At 38.0% G+C, this 23267-nt stretch overlaps 1 protein-coding gene across 1 annotated transcript in view; it reads left to right on the top strand.

The window, feature by feature from the left end:
- The first annotated feature begins 1637 nt into the window (after window positions 1-1637).
- sorcs3a (sortilin related VPS10 domain containing receptor 3a) overlaps window positions 1638-23267 on the top strand; it is a 297150-nt gene continuing 275520 nt past the window's right edge. The window contains exon 1 of the mRNA XM_053615676.1: window positions 1638-2356. Within this exon, the coding sequence (XP_053471651.1) occupies window positions 1721-2356 (636 nt within the window). The 5' untranslated portion in view covers window positions 1638-1720. The remainder of the gene's footprint in view (window positions 2357-23267) is intronic.

Here is a 23267-nt window from a genome sequence, read left to right as displayed (position 1 = left end):
CCATTCTTCTGTACTATTATACAAATAAGATATTTTGCAAATGATGCTTTATCCTATACTTCCATGGTTCTCAAAATTGAGTCTGTGATTTTGTTTTGTTTTGCTGCAGTTTTGTTACAGTGGTGATATATATATATATATATATATATATATATATATATATATATATATATATATATATATATATATAATGTATGTATATATATATATAATGCTGGGAGAAGAGAACCGCTTGAACAGCTTAGAGACTTTTGCAGACGTGTAATCAATATTCCATATTCATTTTAATATCACTGGATGAACATAAGTATGAGGTCTATTGAGTATGTAGGCTATAGAAAGAAAAAAAAACCTTTGTCCCTGACATCATGTCATTGGTATTAGCTATTTGAAAAGCTCATTCAGAATAATGAACCATTAGAGTTCAAACAACACCATCAGAGTTTCCCTGCACATTCTATAAGTTATTAATTTACTTGTAAATTGTATTTTTTTTTTCTTGCACCTAATTTAGATGTGTTATTGATGATATGATTAATGATGTGTGCATTGAGAAGCTGTTGAAAAACACCTTCAATGGAAATTTGTCACTGGTGTTGCTGTCACTGCTGTAAGGGTCTTTGCTTATGACACCAGTGAAAATTTATTACTCCAGTGACTTAAAGTAATGGCACCACATTAAAGATCAAGAATATTGGTTATACATTAAAAATGATATATCATTACAATCACAATTGGCTAAAAACTAAATTTTACATTTTGCTGGTCAGAAAATTAACATATTTTGCCCAGGAAATATGTGTGTGGAAAATTCAAGAACTCTAATACAAAGCCTTTACATAGCCAATATATTTTTGTATACATTTAAATAATGAGCCTGATATTCGAGAGGGTCCTTTAAAAAAAATTCTGGGTGAATAAAAAAAATGAGAACCCCTGCTATACATGATTTGATGCTACCCCTTAGTGTGCTGTTGCCAGGTCATGTCTAAATCCTGTACATGCCACTGTGATGGCATTTTGGTGCCTTTTCTAGTATTTTATCACACTCACGCACACAGCGCGCGCGCACACACACATTCAGCACACACTCACACACCGCACACACCTGTGCGTCATGTCTACTGTGCGCAAGACACAGGGTTAAATGCCGCGACTGAGCGCGTGCACGTGAGAAAACTACGTCTTTCCTTATCTTCCCTCTTTTTCTTCTTTGCTTTCCTCCCCTCCCACCACTGCCATTTTACTGACTTTTTTAATGTCAAACAACAGATGGTTTATCTTGGCGAGTTTAGGATGCATGACGACATGCACTGAACAAACACATTAATGTCGGCGTATGTTAATTTATGTTAATGCATATGACACAAACCTTAATGTTGGATGACATCGTGAAGCTTAACCTAACCTCTGTGAGAAAAACAAAAAACAAAAACAAAACAAAACACTTGAACGTGGGAAAAGGAAGAAAAAACCCCAAAAATATAATAGCAAAAGAAGTCTCTCTCTCTCTCTCTCGCTCTCGCTCTCTCTCTCTCTCTGGCCAGTGTTCAGCTCCTCCCCTCTGTGCTTGCTGCCTATACTTCATCAGATAGCCGAACGTGAACAGTTTAGCTGAAGAGCACTTGCCTAAAAAACCAGGAGGGAGCGCGCGCTGAGCATCCACTCTACACACGGATCCAAGGCAAGGAAATTCGGCATTCCAAGCTCTGGTTTGACCATGGACTCGTTATCTGGCATGTACTTGACTCTGTGCACTTGGCTTGTTTGCTCTTTGCATCTTTGTGCCAGAGCGGAGGTAACTTGCGCCTCGTGCCCGTCCCCAGCGCTTGTAAAAATTGGGAACGTCCAAAACAATGCACGCATCATCATTCCCACAGCGGCTGGGAAATCACTTCTCAATTTCGCACGCACGAGATTGCAACCGGTTCTGGAAGGAGTTCATGAGTTGGGGAAAGACGCGAGCGCGAGCGGCGTTCCAAACTCGAGAGAAGTGGAAGTGGCGACGCGCTCACTCGAACCTGGCTCCGGTGAAAAAACACTGCCCAAGCAAACTACACTGGGGGGACAGCGGGAATATGAGAAAGTGTGTAAAAAAGACGGTGCGTTACGGAGACGCAAAAGGAGCGCGGCGCAACTGGATGAATTTGGCGCAAGCGCGCGGAGCGGAGATTCCGCAGAGTCCTCAGATGCTCTGCTGTTTGTGGATGGACAGAATCTGCGACGCAACCGAGACGAGGGAAAAGTGGCCACTTCCAGGTCGGAGGAACCCAAAGTGAGCAGTAGCACTTTCGCCCTGGCTGGAGACTCCGCTCACAACCACGCTGTCGTTTACTGGACCGGACAAAACAGCAGCGTAAGTCTGATGCATCCATTCACTGTACACTTGAGGTTCAAAATGTAGGTTGTGGGAACCCTTAATGAAAAGCGTTCCAAGTAGAACCCTTCAGAAGACTAAGAACCCTTAACCCCTTTTTTCTAAGAGTGTACCTTCCTACTCTATGAGTTCCTCAGACTTCTGCAGCAGGTGCGTGGTGTTGCTCCTTCAATCACTTGTGTGCGCTTGTGAACTAACGGCCTGTAAACACTTTTAAGACTTATAAAATCCCAGCTGTGATGCTCGTTGCCATATGATCATTGATTTGGTTTAAATCAACTGGAAGCCTCTGACATCATCCTGATATCCTGAACAAAGTGGCAGGATATAGATCAGGCGCTCTCTCTCTCTCTCTCTCTCTCTCTCTCTCTCTCTGTGTGTGTGTGTATATATATATATATATATATATATATATATATATATATATATATATATATATATATATGTATATACACACACACACACACACACACACACACACACACATATATATATATATATATATATAAATAAATATGTATGTATGCATGTATGTATATAATAGCGGATTATAGTTGTGCTGCCATACTCACTCCAGGTTTTGTTCTTTTGCATATCTTTGATGTATGGGATGGTGGCTGGTGCTTCGTGGTGTGAGCATTCCTAATTTCATAGTATGAGCCTTGAATAATTCAGCAATCCTTCAGCCTGATTGTTTCGAAGCTGGAAGGGGATCTGGATAGTCAATGGGAAAAAAAGTGAAAATGAAACGGATGAGGAGAACTGTACTTGCTTTGGAGCTCCGAAAGGTGGTATGGAGAGCTAAATAGGAATAGCCACACACACACACACACACACACACACAGACAGGGCTTGCTTTTTTTGTTTTTTAGAAGATGCTCACAGACAAATCCTGAGAGAACTCTCAGAAAAAAAATTCTCTCATTTTGTTTTTATAAAAAAAAAAAACACCCCACAACAACAACAACATGGTGGTGGTAGTTCAGTGTGAGTTGTTTTTACATATAGCAGTGTTAACCCTTGAGATGGCCTCCAAACATTCGGTCTGTGAGCCAGTTTATTCTTCCCGTAGTCTGTTCTCTCTCTCTCTCGCTCTCTCTCTCTCTCTCTCTCTCTCTCTCTCTCTCTTAAAGACAGTATATTAGATATTAGTGTCTATTACAGGACCTTTGAGTGTCCTCTTCATGTTGGACACATCCAAATCTCTGATTCCTCCTAAATTAGGAGTAAAAAAAAAAACATAGTTGTGCTTGATGTAATGAATGGACGCTACTCATATAACCAGTGACATCACTTATTATCACCCCACATTTCTTCCCTGTGCATATATGTCTGATGGTTTGTACAAACTCGTACAAAATGTGCACGCAGATGTTTTCAGCTGTGGAACATCGACATCATCACATTAACAGGCTCTACAGTTAAATCTTCCATCAAGCTTATTTTGAATAAGTGGGTGATAATTTTGTAATATCATTTCTAGCCTGGTGCATGTGTTTCATGGGCATGGTTTTTTAAATGAACACTATAGGGAAGGGCTGTACTATTTGTGCAGTTATTGACTTCGACAAAGTCAGGATTGGAATATTGGTCAGAAGGTGTTAATTAATTTTCTATAACAGCAGCTCTGACAGCAGTGCTGGTTGCAAGACAAAGAACCGGTTTATATCAAAGCAGTTGTTCTAACACTATACATTAGCATTTCTATAATAAAAACTACTTCACTTATATGACTTACATGGTTGACGGTCCACATAAAGTGATTAGTTCGATAGTCTTGAAATTGGGCAAGTTATTTCATTGCTACCTAGGGGTGGGCAATATGATAACAAACATCATATCATAACCCCCAAAGATGTTACACAGTAATATCCTGCTGGAACCCCCCTGCCAAAAAAACTAAACAAAACCCCAAAACGATAGAAACCATGACAGAAATTCTAATGGTTTCCACTATAAACACCATTTCAAATCATCAGCTAACCATCAAAACCATCACCATTATTGGTCCTTAATGGTATCCACTAGGCATCCACCAATAGAAGTGAACAAATTACCAGTAGAGACCAACAGGGACCATCACAGTTTCCATTAAAACCAATACAATTCCCATTATAATCATTAAAACCATTGCAAATTCTGTGCGGGTTTCTATGTTTTTTTATTCAGAAGCTGACAGCCAAACAGTAGTGTGGCATTTGAAAAAATGTTTATGTCTACAAAAATAATTTTCTGTTTTATATAAAAAATTACTTATTTATTTAAAAAAAATTTTTTCCAATGTATTACTGAAATGTTGGGGAAAATTAAAACTGTAAAAATGTAACATTTTACAATGTTGAAGTTAATTGGTTAAAGACAAAGTTTAGTGGTTAGCACATTCGCCTCACACTGCCAGGGTTGGGGGTTCGATTCCCACTGCTGCCCTGTGTGTGTGGAGTTTGCATGTTTCCCCCGTGCTGCAGGGGTTTCCCCTGGGTACTTTGGTTTCCTCCCCAGTCCAAAGACATGCATGGTAGGCTTATTGGCATGTCCAAAGTGTCCGTAGCGTATGAATGGGTGTGTGAATGTGTATGTGATTGTGCCCTGCGATGGATTAGCACCCTGTCCAGGGTGTACCCCTCCTTGTGCTTGATGCTCCCTGGTACAGGCTTTAGGTTCTCCATGACCCTGAAAGATAAGCGGTATAGAAAATGGATGGATGGATATATTTTAAAAAAGATATCATGATACCATGCTATGTTGACATAGCCTACGGTAATTAATCATGATATTGCTATTATATCATACCACCCACCCCTCAGCTTCTAACCCAAGGTAAAATTAATGATAAAGGCTACCCATTTTTTCAGTGTTTTAGCTAAATAATCCTGACGCTTCATGGAGAATAATGACTAGCGTCAAAAAAGTGATTACATTAATCCACTGCTACACCCCCACCCACTTCCCCGAATCCTTATCCCATCATGGCAGAGAAAAATATACCCAGGAAAGATGACAGCCAGTGTAATGAATACTAGGTAACTCTGCAGTATGTCATTTAATTAACAGCAGTCTGCAGTAGTGAAGGGAAATAAAAGCATGTTTTGGGGCTTATTTTCTGACCTGCCACTGTCACCAAAGCGTCACTATCAAGCGACTGTGAAACAAAACGTGTGTTAAGGGCATTAATACTGACTGTATCATGATTATCAAAGTTTTTGGCTGATATTGCTGTTTTTCTGTATTAATGGTCTACAAGTCATCTGGGCTTCGTGGCTTACATCATTATGTAATGAATGCTTCAATGTTGATTCAGACACTTGAGGAGAACATCGCTAGAAATGTTATAGGTTTATGTTTTATAATAGCTTTTAGATGGTCAGGATTTATATAGTCATGGGAGTTGATGCCTGAGCATGCCTTAGCTTTTGGTGAAATAACAAAATCAGTTTAACTACATTTTAGATACATATTCTTAATCTGTGCTAAATTCAGTCCTCTGCTTCCTGAGCATGATCTCTGTCAGGTCAAATTGACAGTTTTCATGTCCTTCCATCCATCCATACCAGTTATCCTACAAGGGGTCTCAGGGGAGCATGTAGCCTATCCCAGGGAACTCGGGGCACAAGCCGTGGGACACCCTGGATGTGGTGATAACCCATCACAGGGCACAATCACACACACATTCACACACCCATTCACACACTACGGACAATTTGGAAATGCCAATCAGCCTACAATGCATGTTTTTGGACTGATGGAGGAAACGAGAGTAACCAGAGGAAACCCCTGAAGAACAGGGAGAACATGCAAACTCCATGCACACAGTGCATGGGCAGGATTTGATCCCCCAACCCCGGAGGTGCCAGTGTAATCATCTGTGTAAGTCAGTTCTTTAATATTGCAGTGACAGCTGTTTGTGATAATGTATGGGAGGGTAAAATCTAATATCTATCAATAGCTCAATAATGAAAATATTAGCATTGAGCAATTCATTATATCCAAAGGTCTTATTGATTTCATGACAAGGCAGCCATATTCATCATTTATTATTATTAGTGTTTTTTATTATTGTGTCTCAATTCAGTGCTGTGCTGGGTTCATTCCATGCTCTGAATATGAACATGGAAAACAGATTTACCTTATGTAATCACCTGACACAACTGTCTCTGATAGACTGCATGAATCTACTGTACAGTCTGAGCTAAAAAGAAATCAGTCCCAGCCTCTCTTCTTCATACCATTTTGTGTAAATTTTTATAAACAGTGGTGGTGCTGTTGCACTTGCTTCCACAAAAATCCAATATAATTCACATTTGTTAACAGTAAATAATCTGATAGCAAATGTGAAAACTTATAATGATGTCTTTTTTATTTAATCCAGATTTTCTCCCTAATTTACTGTAGTCTTGGCCCATTCCCACCCACTGATTAGATCTCCTATCATACATTTGCTACCAACCATGGAGGGTAATGGCTACAGAATGCTTCCCCATGTCAACAAATGCATCATTTCCAACATCTCATGCGGCGTCATGGGGAGGTGCAACACACTCGGAGTAAAGCGCTATCCTCCTCTTTCTGCCTACATCAGCTCAGAGACGCATGTGATAGGCTAGTGTCACTGTGACTGGGGAGAAAGAATACAATTTTGTTTTCTTGGCTCCTGGGTGCAATGATAGCTGAGGCAACTTCAGGATTTCTCATTATCTCCAGACAATAGGGCAAATGCTTTTTGTTGTGACACTTGATGTCTTTTTATGTTTTAAAGACGAAGGGGCTTATCCCTGCTAGTCCATTAATAGCCACCCCTGCTGACTTTTGTCTACTTAAAAACAGCCGTTCCATGATGTGAAATGAGTCAACCTCAATTAAGTATTTTTTCCCCTGTAAATGTCGCAAGTCCTTCCAATGGCTTAGCCTTATCAACTACACTCCGTAATTTGTTATTATCCTCTTATCCAACCTCAAGCCCTCAAAGTCAGGGATCTACCATAAATCACCACTGCATCCTGGCTCTGTCTAGATTAAGCTTGTCTTTAGGACGTCGTTTTGCAGCCGGCATGACGCTTTTGGGACAGCTTAATGCCTGATTTTTTTTTTCCTGCCTGTATATTTTCAGTATCTTGAGCCCTGGAGCATCTATTATGAAACTTTGCTGGCCATGGTCTGACTGATTTTTATTCATCAACATCTTTTGCAGGAATACATAGAGGTGTTCAGTTCACTATGATTCATTCTCCAGAGCAATATGGCCACCGTGTTTTCTCCTAATTTCTTCTCTTGTCAACATGGCTCTGTTTTGGTCTTCTTTTGCTTTGTGTCATTTGCCCTTTCTGAGATCCTGCTATATTCTATTGCTGTTGCTTCGTCCACTTTTTTTTCTCTCCTTCACTACCTTCACTGTTACTTGTGTGGACTACAACTAACTAAAGCCCTCTGGCATCCCATGATCTTGACAGCTTATGAGCAATATTTCAGCTTCAGTCGTTCTGATGGATGTGAAGTGACAGCCATTACCTCGCTCCTGTTCTGTGTCATTATCGCCGAGCGCTGGTCTTATGTACACTCTTTAGTTAGTTTAGAACTCACTGGAGGGCAAGCCAGGAAAGTGGAAAGAATGACACAGACAGAGAAGCTTATCAAATGTATTCATATTCTGACGGTTCTGCTTTGTTTAAAAAAAAAAAAAACGTGTAATGGTTTGATGCCACACATTCAGTGAGAAAATCAAAGCTACTGATTTGTATAAAACGCTAGGAGGTGCACCGGCACACTTAAATGGAGCTTAATGCAGATTCACTTCACAGAGACATTGGTCATTCTTGTACTTCCAAAAGGTCATGCACTTCAGGGCTTTCTTTGAAGCCCTTCAAGTCTCAGTGTAGATGTAGGCTTAGGAGTACAACTGCTACTGTATGATAGCTTCTGGACTGTAATTGCCATGAACAGTTTTGCACTCAAATCTCCATCAGTGAATGGTTGATAAATGTGGTTTAACGGTTTGTAAACAAAATTGACTTCTTGTAAAAACTATAATGAATTTCCAGGTTATACAATTGCACTTTTTGACCATGTAGTACACAGTTATAGAAGGGAATTATTTATAATTGCACTATCCGGTGTCACCCAGATGAGGATGGGTTCCCTTTTGAGTCTGGTCCCTCTCAAGGTTTCTTCCTCATATCATCTTAGGGAGTTTTTTCTTGCCTTGTTTTTTTGGCCTTTTCTTGTTTTTTTCTCTGGCTTGCTCATTAGGGATAACCTTATACTTAAAATGTATATCCTGAATTTATATATTTATGTAAAGCTGCTTTGTGACAATGTCCATTATTTTAAGTGTTACACAAATACAATTGAATTGAATTTAACATTCAGAGCAGCGTAAGCAGCCTCAGGTTTGTCTCCTTAAACACAAGGTTTTTCCAGTCATGAAAAAAAAGACAACAAATATTAACTGAACCTAAAGCTTACCTTTAACCCTTTATTACATGGTGGTGCCATATGGCAACAATTAATCTATCTCCAATTTTAAATGTTTTGTTATTTTTGACTATATTATACTTTCCGCCATTACACATTGTTGCCATATGGCAACAATTTACTAACTACTTATTTTTCCCAGAAATGCTTTTATATATTTTTATTACTTCAACTAATTAAAGTAATAAAAATCAATAAAAACATTGTTTTGATGCAAATGTAGTAATTCATGCAGTGGAGGGTTAAAATAGTCTAATGTTTTATATGTGACATTGTTGAACAAATTGAACTACTTTTGGGTCAGTAAGGTTGGCAAATTGCACACTACCAGGCAGGTTCCTCAAGGGTTCCAAAAAAAGTGTCCTTAAAGGGAAATGTCAAGTGGATTTAAAAAATCATTTTACTAGAGAGGTCCTCTAAAATGTGTTCATTATTCTGCATTCATCTGAAAGGTACATTCCACAGGAACAAATGGATTGAACACATTTCCCCTACAAAACTGATGTACAGACTGCAAGTCATTACCAAAAAGAGACATTTTCCGAATGGTTTTAGCAGTTATCCAATGTCTTGCATAATTATTGCCCCACTTGAATTGTGATTTTATATAATGAATTTACACAAAATGATACTGAAATGGAGGAAAGTTAAATGTAGTTTACAAAATTTTTTACAAATAAAACATAAGTATGAATCCCCTAGGGGGCACAGTGGCTTAGTGGTTAGCACATTTGCCTCGCACCTCCAGGGTTGGGGTTTGATTCCTGCCTCTGCCCTGTGTGCATGGAGTTTGCATGTTCTCTCCGTGTTTTGGGGGTTTCCTTCTGGTACTCTGGTTTCCTCCCCCAGTCCAAAGACATGCACTGTAGGCTGTTTTGCATTTCCAAATCGTCCATAGTGTGTGAGTGTGTGTGCAATTGTGGCCTGTTAGGTGTTGACACCCTGTCCAGGGTGTCCCCAACCCTGAGTCCCCTGGATTAGGCTCCAGGGTCCAGGCTCCCCGCAACCCTGTGTAGGATAAGGGTTATAAAAAATGGATGGCTGGATGAGTCCCTTAAATTTGTTCTTTTTGAAAGAGACATGGTTATAGTGTGAAATTTTCAGCTGGCTCTATTTTGCCACCTAGTAGAATAACAGAGACTAGCCCTATCTCTTAAACTCAACTTAAATTCTACTAAGGTCTGTTGCAACACTGAGTTTGGCAGTCTTATATATCAGTCATAATTTGTTGGATTATTTAAAACTGTATTTGTTAAACATTGAATAAACTCTGACTCACCAGAAAAGCAGAGGGACGTCATTAATTATTTACTCACTCAAAAACATCGCTCTACCCCATTCTTACTAATTAGTGTTTACAAATTCACTTCCCGGCCCCCTTTTGCTTTCCTCTGCATGTTAGTAGTAGCGTGTGGCCTGATGCCACGCACCGAGGATTTATCTCCAAGTTGCCCTGGGCCGCTGGTATCTTGGCTGAGGTTGTTTCCGTGATGGTGCCAAGGAAATGTCTGTGTGCAGAGATCACTTTCAGCTCACTGTGCTTCTGAGCTGCTTGTGAGGTTTCATATTTTCTTTTGGACAAGAGAAACTAGGAATATCATTGGGGGATTCGTGGGCTTCAGACTTTTTTTTGGTGAAAATGACAGAGTGATGTGAAATGGGCACATTTCATCACTCACTTGTATTCAAGGCAAAACCATTTTCTTTCATTTTCTGTGACATTTCATGTACGGTTTTTCATTCTCTCTAACATTACTCTTTCCCGGCAGGCAACATTATGTATAACTCATATGTTTTAAAAGAAGAAAAGCTTCCACTGGATGAAGGATTTGATGAGGCAATATTCACGAATCTAGGTGTCCTCATTACTGTGACTGATTCTCCTGGAAGCATATTAACAAAGAACATAGTTCCTTTGTGTTAATGACATTGATATAACAGAGTGTCACATTTGATTCTCCTTAATTTCTATTGACCTAAACCTGTTCTCTTGCTCTCTGTACAATGTGATGTTCAGAACTGTGTCTAAATTCTCGACTGACCAGGTTAAAAAGTAATGTAACAACAAAATGCAAACTATTTAAATAATAAATTGTATTAATACAGACTAAGGAAAACACAGCAGACCAAACCAAAAGACAAACAACAACAAAAAAAATCCAGCAAACAAAACAAAAGTACCCTCCAAGACAAAACAAAGGGTCTTTATTTTTCTCCTCCCCTGTTCATTGTTTTTTGTTAGTTCAGTCTATTGTACGTCACCTGTGACACAGTTTCAGTATTGCAGTTTGTGTATTTCAGGTTTGTGTTCCTGGTCATGCTGTGTTTCTTCTTTCTAGCTATCCTAGAAATATTGTGTGCATTTTCCCAGTATTATGTGAAAAAATAAGTACACCCCACGGAAATTGTTGGCTTTTTTGACATATTTGGACAAGCAAATATTTGATCATCTTTGAAACAGTGCCTGTTAATGAAGTTGATATATTTGAACAAAACCATGTTGAAAAATATTTTTAAATATTTTATTCAACAGAAATATCAATAAATATGATATTCTTCTGTGGAAAAAGTAAGTACACTCTTGGCCTCAGAAACTAGTATTGCCCTCTTTACCACAAATAACTTCTTGCAGGCATTTTGCATAATTGTCCACCAGTCCCTGACATTGGCTTGCTGGAATTTTTGACCACTCTTGCATGAAATATTCTTTCAGTTGCAAGTTGTTTGAGAGCTTTCTTGCATGTACTGCCTGTTTCATATCTCCCCACAACATTTCAATGGGATTCAAATCCGGGCTTTGACTGGGTGATTCCCTAACCCTCCATTTCCTCTTTTTGAGCCATTCCTTGCTGGATTTGCTAGCGTGCTTAGGATCATTATCCTGTTGAAAAGTCCACTTTCAGTTCAACTTCAACTTTTGGACAGATGGCCTCACATTATCTTCAAGCACTTTTGATATGATGCAGAATTTGTAGTTGAATAAATGAATGCAAGCTGTGCAGTCCCTGAGGCAGCAAAGCAACCCCAAACCATAACATTTTCACCACCGTGCTTCACAGTTGGTATGAGGTGCTTCTCCTGAAAAGATGCCTTTGGTCAGCACCAAATGTGTTTGCTGTTACTGTGGCCAAACAACTCTATCTTTGATTCGTCTATCCAGAGCACATTATTCCAAAAGGCCTGGTCTTTGCCTGTATGCTCGTTGGCAAATTGTAGTCTTGATGTTCTTTTTAGACAGCAAAGACTTTTGCCTGGCACACTTCCCATGCAGGTAAAATTTGTGCAATCTCTTTCTGATTGTAGAAGCATGCACTTTGACACAAAGTTGCAAGACTTACTAGCAGATCCTGTGATGAAATTTTGTCCACTAATCGCAGGGTTGGTGGTTCGATCCACATGCCAAAATGTCTTTCGGCAAGACACTGAACCCCAATTTGCTCCCGATGGCAGGCTAGCACCTTCTATGGCATCTCTGCTGCCATTGGTGTATGCGTGTGTGTGAATGGGTGAATGAGAAACAGTGTAAAGTGATTTGCAGAACCGCTAAGGTTAAAAGGCACTGTATAAGTGCAGACCATTTACCATTTGGGGTGCTTGGAGACTTCTTTTTGCATCAGATGGTGTGCTCTTGGGCTAAATTTGCTGGGACGGCCAGTCCTGCAGGTTAAGTAGGTTCTAATCACTAGCACCCAATCTTGAACACCTGAATGCCAATATGAGTTTAATTTTTGTAAAATGTCATTTTTTGGCACTATTTCAAAAATTATCCAGTGTTTGCTTGTCAAAATATGTATAAAAAAAACAAACAAAAAAAACAACAACAATAATTTCCATTTGGTATACTTATTTTTTCAAATGAGTGTAAAATCCTTTGTGCGTTTGCATCCTGCCTTATTGTTTTTTCTTGTTATGAGTTGTTTGTTTTTTTTGAAAAAGCTTTTGTGATAATGAAGATATATCAGAAAAGTGTATTGTGACATAATTTATCACAGTATCGATACTATGTCATCATACTGCCTAGCCTAATTTGTCACACTCAATTTTGTCAGTGTTATCATATACCTAGATTTTCCTGATTCTGAAAAGATTGCTGTCTGCTAATTAATCAGACTAGTAAAAACTATTCTAATGGCAGTAGATCACTCCCTGTGCACAGCGTAGTGGGTGGTGGGATTCAGAACATATGCTTGAAAAGCATTGAGGTGCGTCACACCATTGTGAAATACTATATATTGCTCTATGTAACCTGCCATGAACTGGCCACTTGAGATGCGATTTACAAAGACTGCTTGGACCCCAGAGATCGCTGGTTGTAGCAATATTCAACACTGGTTTTCACATCAAAGTAATTGACATTGCAAGTCTGGAATGGAGTTATAATTTTGTATTTTGCATACAAGGGAGAACTTTAATTGGCAAGCCAAATAATCTAGGATCGATGGTTGGATTGGAGCCACAGCTTGCTGTTGGCTGACCCCAATAAATATTTTGCTTGCATAGCTGATGAATTGCTTCCATTATAAATGCCCTGTTTGTTTTTGTTGTTGTTGTTGTTTTTTTTACTCCTCGGGGGCACGGTGGCTTATTGGCTAGCTCGTTTGCCTCACACCTCCAGGGTTGGGCCCTGTATGCAGGGAGTTTGCATGTTCTCCCCATACTTTGGGGGTTTCCTCTGGGTACTTCAGTTTCCTCCCTCAGTCCAAAGACATGCGTTGTAGGTTGATTGGCATTTCCAAATTGTCTATAGTGTGTGAATGTGTGTGAGATTGTTCCCTGTGATGAGTCGGCACAACCATATGGATGGACATCTTGTGCCCTGAGTTTCCTGGGATAGGCTCCAGGCTCCCCCGCGACCCTGTGTAGGATAAACAGTATGGAAAATGGAAGGATGGAATTAATAAAAAGTTTTTCAACCCAGTTCTAAAGAATCCAACAAAACTGAATGATGCTGAATCTTGATACACACCAACAGTTGCAACCAGTTGCCCTGTGAACATTTATGGCAATTTTTTTTAAAAGAGCAACAACAACAAAAATACAAGTGTCTATAAGAATATATTATCTGTTCATTTCATATAATGTATTCATATTTGATTACATCCCTGGATTTTTCTACTTCTGAATAGAGTTTTCCATCCACTTGCTGAAACAAATGAGGCATTGCAGTTGTCCAGTTCAAAGTGGGACAAGATGTGCATTCGAGACCGAAATACCATGATATTTTTCATTTCTTCATGTTTTTTTGGGGACAACTGAAATGGGGTTTGGTTTTCAGGCATCCTCACAGGAATAGTGTTCTTTAGACGCCATAGTAACAGTGATGAAAGGCATTGCAATTTACACCTGAAAGCTCTGTGAATAGTAGCATAGGCTGTCACTATTTGTTAACGCCCTATCAAAATGGGTGTGAGTGTAGCAAAACGTACATACTTGTGAAATCGCAAAACCTTTTGGTGTGAAATTTTTGCAGATGTTTATGACAGGCCAAGATTTTCACAGCCATTTTTTACTATGCTTTAACATCTTTTTGAACCTCTCCTACTTTATTTGTGTCTCTTCAAAGGAGTCTTTGTGTATGGGGGCATTAAATAAGTTATACACAAGCTGAGCAGCTTGTACACAGTCGATGCTTACCACCGCTAAACGAGAGAAGAGAGGGAGAGAGAAAAGAAAAGAGATACAGATAAAAGCATTTTTAATCTTTCTTTCTTTCTTTCTTTCTTTTTTTCTTTCTTTATTTATTTATTGTTGAGAAGCATGTTCATATTTAATGCATTTGTAACAGATGTGGATGATGTCCTGTACACATTTTAGATTGTTATAGGTTTAGGAGGTATTTTTAAATAAACTGAATATTTTGGAAATTAGCTTTGGAAGGTGAATATTGATTATTGAATTTTGAATAATGAAATTGTGTGTAAAATGTTTCCAGTTGAAATATTCACAACTTAAATGTATAACCATGTTGACATGCAGCTGCCAAAAAATGCAAGTCCTGAAAATACAATGCATTAATAGGAAATAACTGTTAATGCAATGCAATTTTTTGTGCAATTCAACATGTGTTGAATTTTCTTCCATACTTAGTACACAATTATCATTTTGTAATTATTCAAACAAACCTAGCTGTATGAAGTTAATTAGATAATGTTAAGGGATGATATCAGTGGCCACTCTCATGTTCTCATTTGTTTGAATCGAAACAGCAAAATGCTTGTTAGAATGTATAAATTTTGTCTGAGATTTGGTTTAACAGTGAATATTTCCTTCACTTTATTTTCCTTAATAAAAATAAAAGGCTATTTTTAAACTACTGTACACATTTGTATTACAGAGCTCATGTTGAGGGCATTTTGATCTGAGGCTGACAAGTATATAATAAAAAATACAAAATGGTGATTTTTGTTGCTGTTACATTTCCTGTATCTCTTATTTGCACTGACAAGAAACAAGTGCATTCCCAAGCATGCATATTTCCATACACTTCATATTGTTCATAGTAACTTAATTAATTACTCTCTCTCTTGACTATAAAGCTATAAATCTTTAGCATATAATTCCCATTCACAGTTGCAGCTCACTCCTGGGTTTAATCTTGAACTCTAAATCTTGTGTCTGGAGTTTTCTTGTGTGTGTGTGTGTGTGTGTGTGTGTGTGTGTGTTGGTCCCCCACACCATCGATGCTACTTTTGCTGGGCACTGAGTTACAGCGCCTAAACGCGTGGGGATAAATAATAAAGGAGAGGGCTAGAACTTTGCCTGCATGGTTATTGCCTGTCTCCTCGAGCTCAATATAAGCAGGAGGAAATTATGCATCCTATTACCCTGTCCCTGTGTGCATGCTGTGACGTTCTTGTGGCTGACTCCAAGAGTCAAAACTTTATGAAAGGGAAAGAAAGAGGACTGAGAGGCACTGTATGTACCTAGTTTTATGCAAATTTTTTAATTTGCACACATGAAATCCTGAATGGAAGCTGCAGGAGTTTGAACAAAAATGGCAAAATACTGAAAAAAAAAAAAAAAAAAAAAAAAAGTTTTTATACCTGGATGGTGTGGTTGCTTTGAGAATGAGTAGGTATATTAAAGAGGGATTTGCATGATGTAAGGAATAAAGCACCTAAGGATGTGCATGCGATGCAGTTACCATCTTGAAACTGATTATATTCTAATAAGAGCACTTCCCAAAGTGTTTTATTCCTCTTAAACCACAGCAATTGTTAAAAAAATATCACAAAAATACTCTGCTCTCATGGATATCAAAAAATTGCAAACACAACATATGTTTATCAAAAAACAAAACAAAACAAAACCTTTGTTAAATATAAATGTGCAACAATTATTGCCACCCCTATGAATTCATATGAGAAAAATATACTTGAAGTGGATTTCCATGTGTCATGATTGAAGGTGGAGACGGATGCAAGTGCAAATTTTACTTTTAATGAAGTTCAAAACAAAACAAGAACTATGGAACTTGTGGCAAGGTACAAGAATAAAGAAACGAAAAACAAGCAAGACCATAACATGGCAAAGAACGACAAATGTAAGACAAAGAGTGCAATGCAAACTGTGGCTATATACACATGAGTGCTCATTAACAAGAATGTGATTCAGGTGCAGGTAGTCATGTAACTGTGATGCAGTGAGGTGCAGTGGCTGCTGGGAACTGTGGGAACTGGAATCTCTTCTCTGCTTTACGTGACACCATTGACATTTTACATTTTTTAGTACACATGGGTGACTAGGAACAGGAAATTGTTCAAACATGACTTCCTGTTTCACAGGGGTATAAATATGGGTAACACATAGGCCAAATTCCATTAGTCATTCATAACAATGGTTAAGACCCAGGAATATAGCTGTGATGTGCGGCCAAAGGTTGTTGAGCATCACAAAATGGGAAGTGGCTGTAAGAAAATAGCACAAGCATTGAAAATGCCCATTTCCACCCTCAGGGCAATAATTAAGAAGTTGCAGTCAACTGGAAATATTATAAATGAACCTGGAATTTGATGTGCATCTATATTGTCTCAATGCTCTGTGAAGAGGATGGTTCGAGTGGCCAAAAAATCTCCAAGGATCACAGCTGGAGAATTGCAGAAGTTAGTTGTGTCTTGGGTCTGAAAAGTCTCCAGCACTAGAATCCGAAGTCACCTACATCAAGAGAAAAGCCTCTACTCTAATTAAAAACAACTCAAGCATCTTCAGTTTGCTAGACACTACTGGAACTTCACATGGGATCGGGTTCTATGGTCAGATGAAACCAAAATAGAGCTTTTTGGCAATAAACACCAGAGGTGGCGCACACTGAGAGGTAGCCATATGGAAAAGTACCTCACGCCCATGGTTAAATATGGTGGTGGCTCTTTAATGTTTTGGGGCTGTTTTTCTGCCAGAGGACCTGGACATGTTGTTAGGATACATGGCATCATGGACTCAAATATCACCAGACATTAAATGAAAACCTGAATGCATCTGCCAGAAGGCTTAAAATGGGCCATGGCTGGATCTTCCAGCAGGACAATGATCCAAAGCATACATCAAACATCAAAATCAACACAAAAATGGTTTACTGACCACAAAATCAATGTCCTGCCATGGCCATCCCAGTACCCTGTCTTGAAAATCATAGAAACCCTGTGTGGTGAACTGAAAAGGAGAATCCACCAGCATGGACCTCGAAATTTGAAGGATCTAGAGACATTCTGTATGGAGGAATGGTCTCAGATCCCTTGCCATGTATTCTCCAACCTCATCAGGCATTATAGGAGAAGACTCAGAGCTTTTGGCAAAGGGGGGTAGTACAAAGTATTGAATAAAAGGGTGTCAATAATTGTTGCACACTTATAAAACAAACAAAGATATATTTATTTTGATAAACCTGTGTTTTGTTAGTTATTGTTTGATATCATTGAGAGCAGAGTATTTATGTGAATGTTTTGAACAAAAGATCAAAAGGTTAAACAATAAAGACAATTGTTCACACTGTATATACATATACAGAAACACAGAAATACAGAAACCTGTGTTAACAGATTGTACTCCATTTTAGCACATTTTTTTTTTTCAAACCAAACACAAGCTCACGCTTGGTAATCACATAACAGTCACATAACAGCACAATACTATGCATTTCCTTGGGGTGATATCAAAGGAAAAAATGAAAAGGATTACAATGATTTTAGCCTATGAGAGTGAGAAGTGGAACTGTCGAGGTTTAGGCGGGTAAAAAACTTGTTGCTGGGTGGTCTAGCAGGTGGAACGCCAACTTTGTTTGTCTGTGTGTTTATTTGTGTGTATGTGTGTCTGCGCACGTGCGCTGTGTTATGAGTATTGGATTAGGGTGCACAATTAACAGACCTACTGAAGAGCAGCACTATGACAACTGCCCGCTCTTCAGTTGCCATGGCAATGCCAATGGCATTCACTAAAGGAAGCCAGGCTTTAAAAAGCAGAGTATATTAAAGAGGGGTGAGAAGACACTCATTCTACAGCAAAGAGAACAGCTCGTACACCCTACATGCCAAATATAAAGAAGCCTCAGATTAGTCTAGGGCAAGATGAACATTAAAGAGCTAATTGAAATGATATGTACACATACTTCAGATGTGTAGTGTAGGGGAGGATGTCTTCTAAAGTGAATACACAAATTTATACATAACATGAGGCTTAGTGTGGCTTCATCTCTTCAACTGTAGATGTACATTTAGCACACTGTGGTATACAGCTTGATGTGGATTTTTTCCCCAAAACAAGATGTCTAGTTTTATCAAAAGATTTTTGCATTTTAAACCTCCTAATATTGAAGATCCCATTTTCTCTCTTTTTAATCTTTTTCAATTTTAATTTGAGATTTGAGCTACATTTGTTGTACATATTGAACATTAGTACCTAATATTACAGAGTACAGAGTTAATGATATAACTACATTGTCTTGCAGAAGCATTCAGGCCCCCATAAACCTTTCTACTGTGCATCACCCAGAGAGCAGCATCCACCAAGTAAAGCATGGTGGTGGTATCATCATGTTGAGAGTTACCCTTGGCCTCTTGATTGCTTCCCTAACTAATCCTCTCTTTATTTCACTTTACAGGGCTGTATATTTCGTGCAATGAAGAGCACTTAGTGTTGTATAACAATAGAACCCACTAATGCATTATAAAAATAACTTTAAAAGCATCATCCCATCCTCTGAGTACTCAACCACACTCACAGTCAAGCTCAATAAGGCCATCATACAGATTTAACTAGTTTGAATTACTGTCTTATAGGAACCAGTGACCAGTCTTCAAATTGGCCCTTATTCATTAAAGTTGTGTAGAAATGGATGTAAATTTGAGCATCCGGAATGACTTCCCAACAAATCTGTGTCATACAGCATCAAAGCGAATGCTAATTTGAGTGGAAATGATTATGGATAATTATGGGTAAAGTTGTATTTACATAAAAATTGGATCAGTCATATTTAAAGTTTGGAGGGAATATTCTGTGAGGATAAAACATGGCTGAAATCATTTTTAAAATGGTTATATGAAATTATGCATTAACTTGTGTTATTTACATAGCAACATGATAATATCCTGACTGTACATCCAGCTCAAAGCATTAAGTTGTACGTACATTTTATACTATACATATATTAAATGTTTGCATGATACCAAACAAAACACCATTATTGTATTGAGCACCCAGAATATTATGAATTAAAAAGGCAAAAAAATATAAAGCATGAGGGCATAGTTTTAATGATTGGCGATGGCAACGTTTACGCAAGCTTTACCCATGATTAGGACTGCCTACTTCATAATTCTGCACTTAAATACTGAAAAGCCACAAATTCATACACTGTATTCGTACATTATGCTTGTGCAGAAAAAGTATTAACTAAACAAAACAAGTTCTTTTAGTACATTGAGCTTTTGCTGTATATCTCTCACTGTCTCTCATTGTCACATATCTTGTTTTCTGTCTGTCTTTCACTACTTTTCTGACCCTTAATTTAACAGGCAAACATATTTACAGATGAATATGCATGTATCTTAGAAGCTTGAGCCTTCTTTTTTCACCTCCTAACTAATTGCAAGTTAATTACAAGCCCATAAATGTTCAAAAAGCAGGGTTGCACTTCATAGAATAATGAAGAAGCATCATAGATCATCTGATCATCTGAAATAAAAGTAAGCAAAAATGGTTACACTACATATGCTTTTATATCAACATTACACAACTACAGGTTCTTTACCTTGTTTATCTTTTATTTAGAGCCTAAAAAAGTGTTCTAAAGAGCATGTGGAACTCAGTTATTACTGGTATCTGCTGAAGACATAGATACATACTTTATTTACAGCTGGGGAATTCAAAATATTTGTGTAATTTCAAATAGGGATGTCACGAGAACCGATACTTCGGTACCAATTCGGTACCAACATTCTTAAAACGTGACAGTACTTGTTTTTCTGCAGTAGCGTAGGTACCGTGGTTGCAATTCTTCCGGAACTGAAGTGGGCAGCAAATACGTGCAGGTGTTTTAGTCGGTCCACAAGTGGTAAAGAAGAAGAAGAACGCCTACAAGCACACGGGAAAAACTACAAAAGTTTAGCTCCTCCCTGACTCGTTGAGAGGAAAGGCGGTATGGAATATGGAAATACTTCGAGTTCGAGGTGGATATCAACAAACATATAATTGATGCTCTGAAGCCGGTGTGTAACCGATGCTATCGTTCATTTCAAACAAAGCAAGGAAACACTTGGAATTTGGCGAAGCACCTGAAAGACAGGCCCTATATTATGTTTGTTTGAGGCAGCTGGCATTGTAGCCATGAAACCAGCTAACGTTATGCTCCATGTAATGTTTGCGATAGCCAGTTATTTGTTAACGACGCTAACGCTTTGCAATGTTATAAACTACCTCCTAATGGGCCACCATGCATCGCCATTCAGCCCACGTCCTGTCAGCAAAATGTAGCCTAATATCACTAATAATTATTCAAATGTTAATGCTTTTAATAAATCTTTTTGGCCTGCCACCATATCAGTGAATTTAAACTAATGCTTGCATTCAGAGTGTAAGGGGTGTGTGTGTGTGTGTGTGTGCGTGCGTGAGTGCGTGCGTGCATGTGTTTGTGCATGCATTTAGGCGTGCACCTCCACTGTAGCCTCCACTATTGTAGTTTAATGCCTAGAGCTACTCAAACAATGGGGGGTTATTTATATGCTTTTATATTATTATTTGGACAAGATAAATAAAAAATTATAATTTATACCATTATATCATTTATAATTATTGATGCTTCTGACATCTACACTGTCTTGCATAAGTATACACTCACCCTTTAACTTTGCCATTGAGAGCAGCATACATGGTGATAGTAGCATCATCTTGAGCATTACCCTTGACCTCTTGATTGCCTCCCTGACAAATTCTCTCTTTATTTGGCTTCTTTATATTAAAGGATGTGAAAGTCATAAGTTTGAATTAAATATTTTATATATATATATATATATATATATATATATATATATATATATATATATACACACACACACACACACACACACACACACACGCACAAACTTATTACTTTCACTACTCTAGTCTGTTATAGTTGGAGTTCATTTTCATGTTTAGCAAGACTGGCAAGTGCAATGTTTGACCTTTTCTGTCAGTAATAATTTAAAATAGATGAATGAAAATACCCGAGGTTAACCATTTATTTGCATAATGTTCTCAGCAGATTTCACAATTCAGTTGTAATGGCTAGGAATAAAGATTCTCAATTCTGACAGTTCTGAGGGATATTAACTACACTTTTTAAAAGCTTTTTCTGCTTTTCTCCTCCATGTAAAATTACAGACCGAAGCCAGATCTCGCTCCCATATATTTATTTCACTTTATCTCATCCTCAGGCATTTTACTGAAGAGAGAGATAGTAATGTATTTCAGCAAAGTTCCTAGAAAAAACTTCAGACCTTCAGTATTGTCTACACGAGTCTTTTTGCCATCACATCTTATAAGAAAGGTGTAAAGGTCAGGGTTGTTAGTGTTCAGAAAGCAAGAATAAGTTATGACAAGCTAATGCAAGACTTATGATTAATTGATGTCACTGTAATTTTTGCAACTTTGCCATGGTTCATCTTTTGTCAAATTCTTGACAGAATCTTACAGAGTGGAAAAAAGATAAGAAAAAAATTATTCTTCATTATCCAATAAGACAGCAACACGAGAGGAATTTTTTAAAACCTTTTTTTTGTCTTCAACATATTGAATGTCACACTTATATGGTATAACGTAGTATAAAGTTAGTGCTTTTCACTTACCACGCTCATGAAATAAGTCAAATTTCTTGCAGAGAAGGGGAGAAGTTACATTTAGTTTAAAAGCACAAACTTTATGCATTAAGTCAGCTCTGCTCAATATATTAAACAAAAGAGACAAATTATTTATTACATATCGGTCTTAGTCAAATAGCATAGTGGTAGAGACTAGCTTGATTAACATGCATTGGTGTAGAAGGTCACATACAGCATACGAGTGAAAGATTGTTATGATGCTAAGCAACGTATAGAAGGTGAAGCAAATCAGTTACATTTGAACATTTGTTTTCTGTGAGACTGGGTTTATCTATATCTATAGATATAATACAGGGTGTTTCCATACATAGGGGACTATTTTTGCCAGCACCACATTGGTTGTGCCTCATTGGATGTTTGTGGATGTCTACTTCTCGGTTGGTCTGCAAAACTTCCAGTCTTTCTGAATTTGTTAATCATTTTGGCAACAGTTTCGTGTGTGATATGCTTGCTATGTTTCCTGTTAAAGTCCATCACATACTTTCGACAGCTTTCCGATACAGCCATGAGAATGATTTCAATATGTTCTTCTTTTGACGAAGGCATTCTTAAAGGCAGGAAAAATTAATATAAAGTAAGTATGAAAAATTTGGGAAGACATTTTGCTAAAAAGTGTTAATTTACCCGATGTATAGAGACATTTGGGGCACCCTGTATTGTTCTAATGTGATTTATATGATTAATTTTTAATATGGACTTAAATCTGTTATGAAACAAAGGATGTCATGTGAGGCAAATGCACAGTGATATAGGTATGCAGTTTGCACAAGGCTAGACAATTCCATTACTTATTAGTCGTGTATATTATCTTTCAACCAAGAAGAAAAAAAACGACACACTTCAGGCACTAAACATGCTGTATCTTGGCTGAATTGCGGTGACTAAGAAATTTTTGTATTGATTTCAGCAAACAGATACAGTGAATATCAGTCTATATAAAGATATTCAATCTGTCTATTTCTTTTAAACATGATTTTCTTTTAAACACAACATGTCACCACAAGACTACAAGAGCTGTCTGAAGTGTTTGAACTTGACACCGTGCTGCTTTCAAAGCCATTTCTATGTCTAAGATT

Source organism: Ictalurus furcatus, chromosome 26 (assembly GCF_023375685.1).
Source record: "Ictalurus furcatus strain D&B chromosome 26, Billie_1.0, whole genome shotgun sequence".
Lineage (NCBI taxonomy): Eukaryota > Metazoa > Chordata > Actinopteri > Siluriformes > Ictaluridae > Ictalurus > Ictalurus furcatus.
This window is presented reverse-complemented; position numbering and strand designations above follow the sequence as displayed.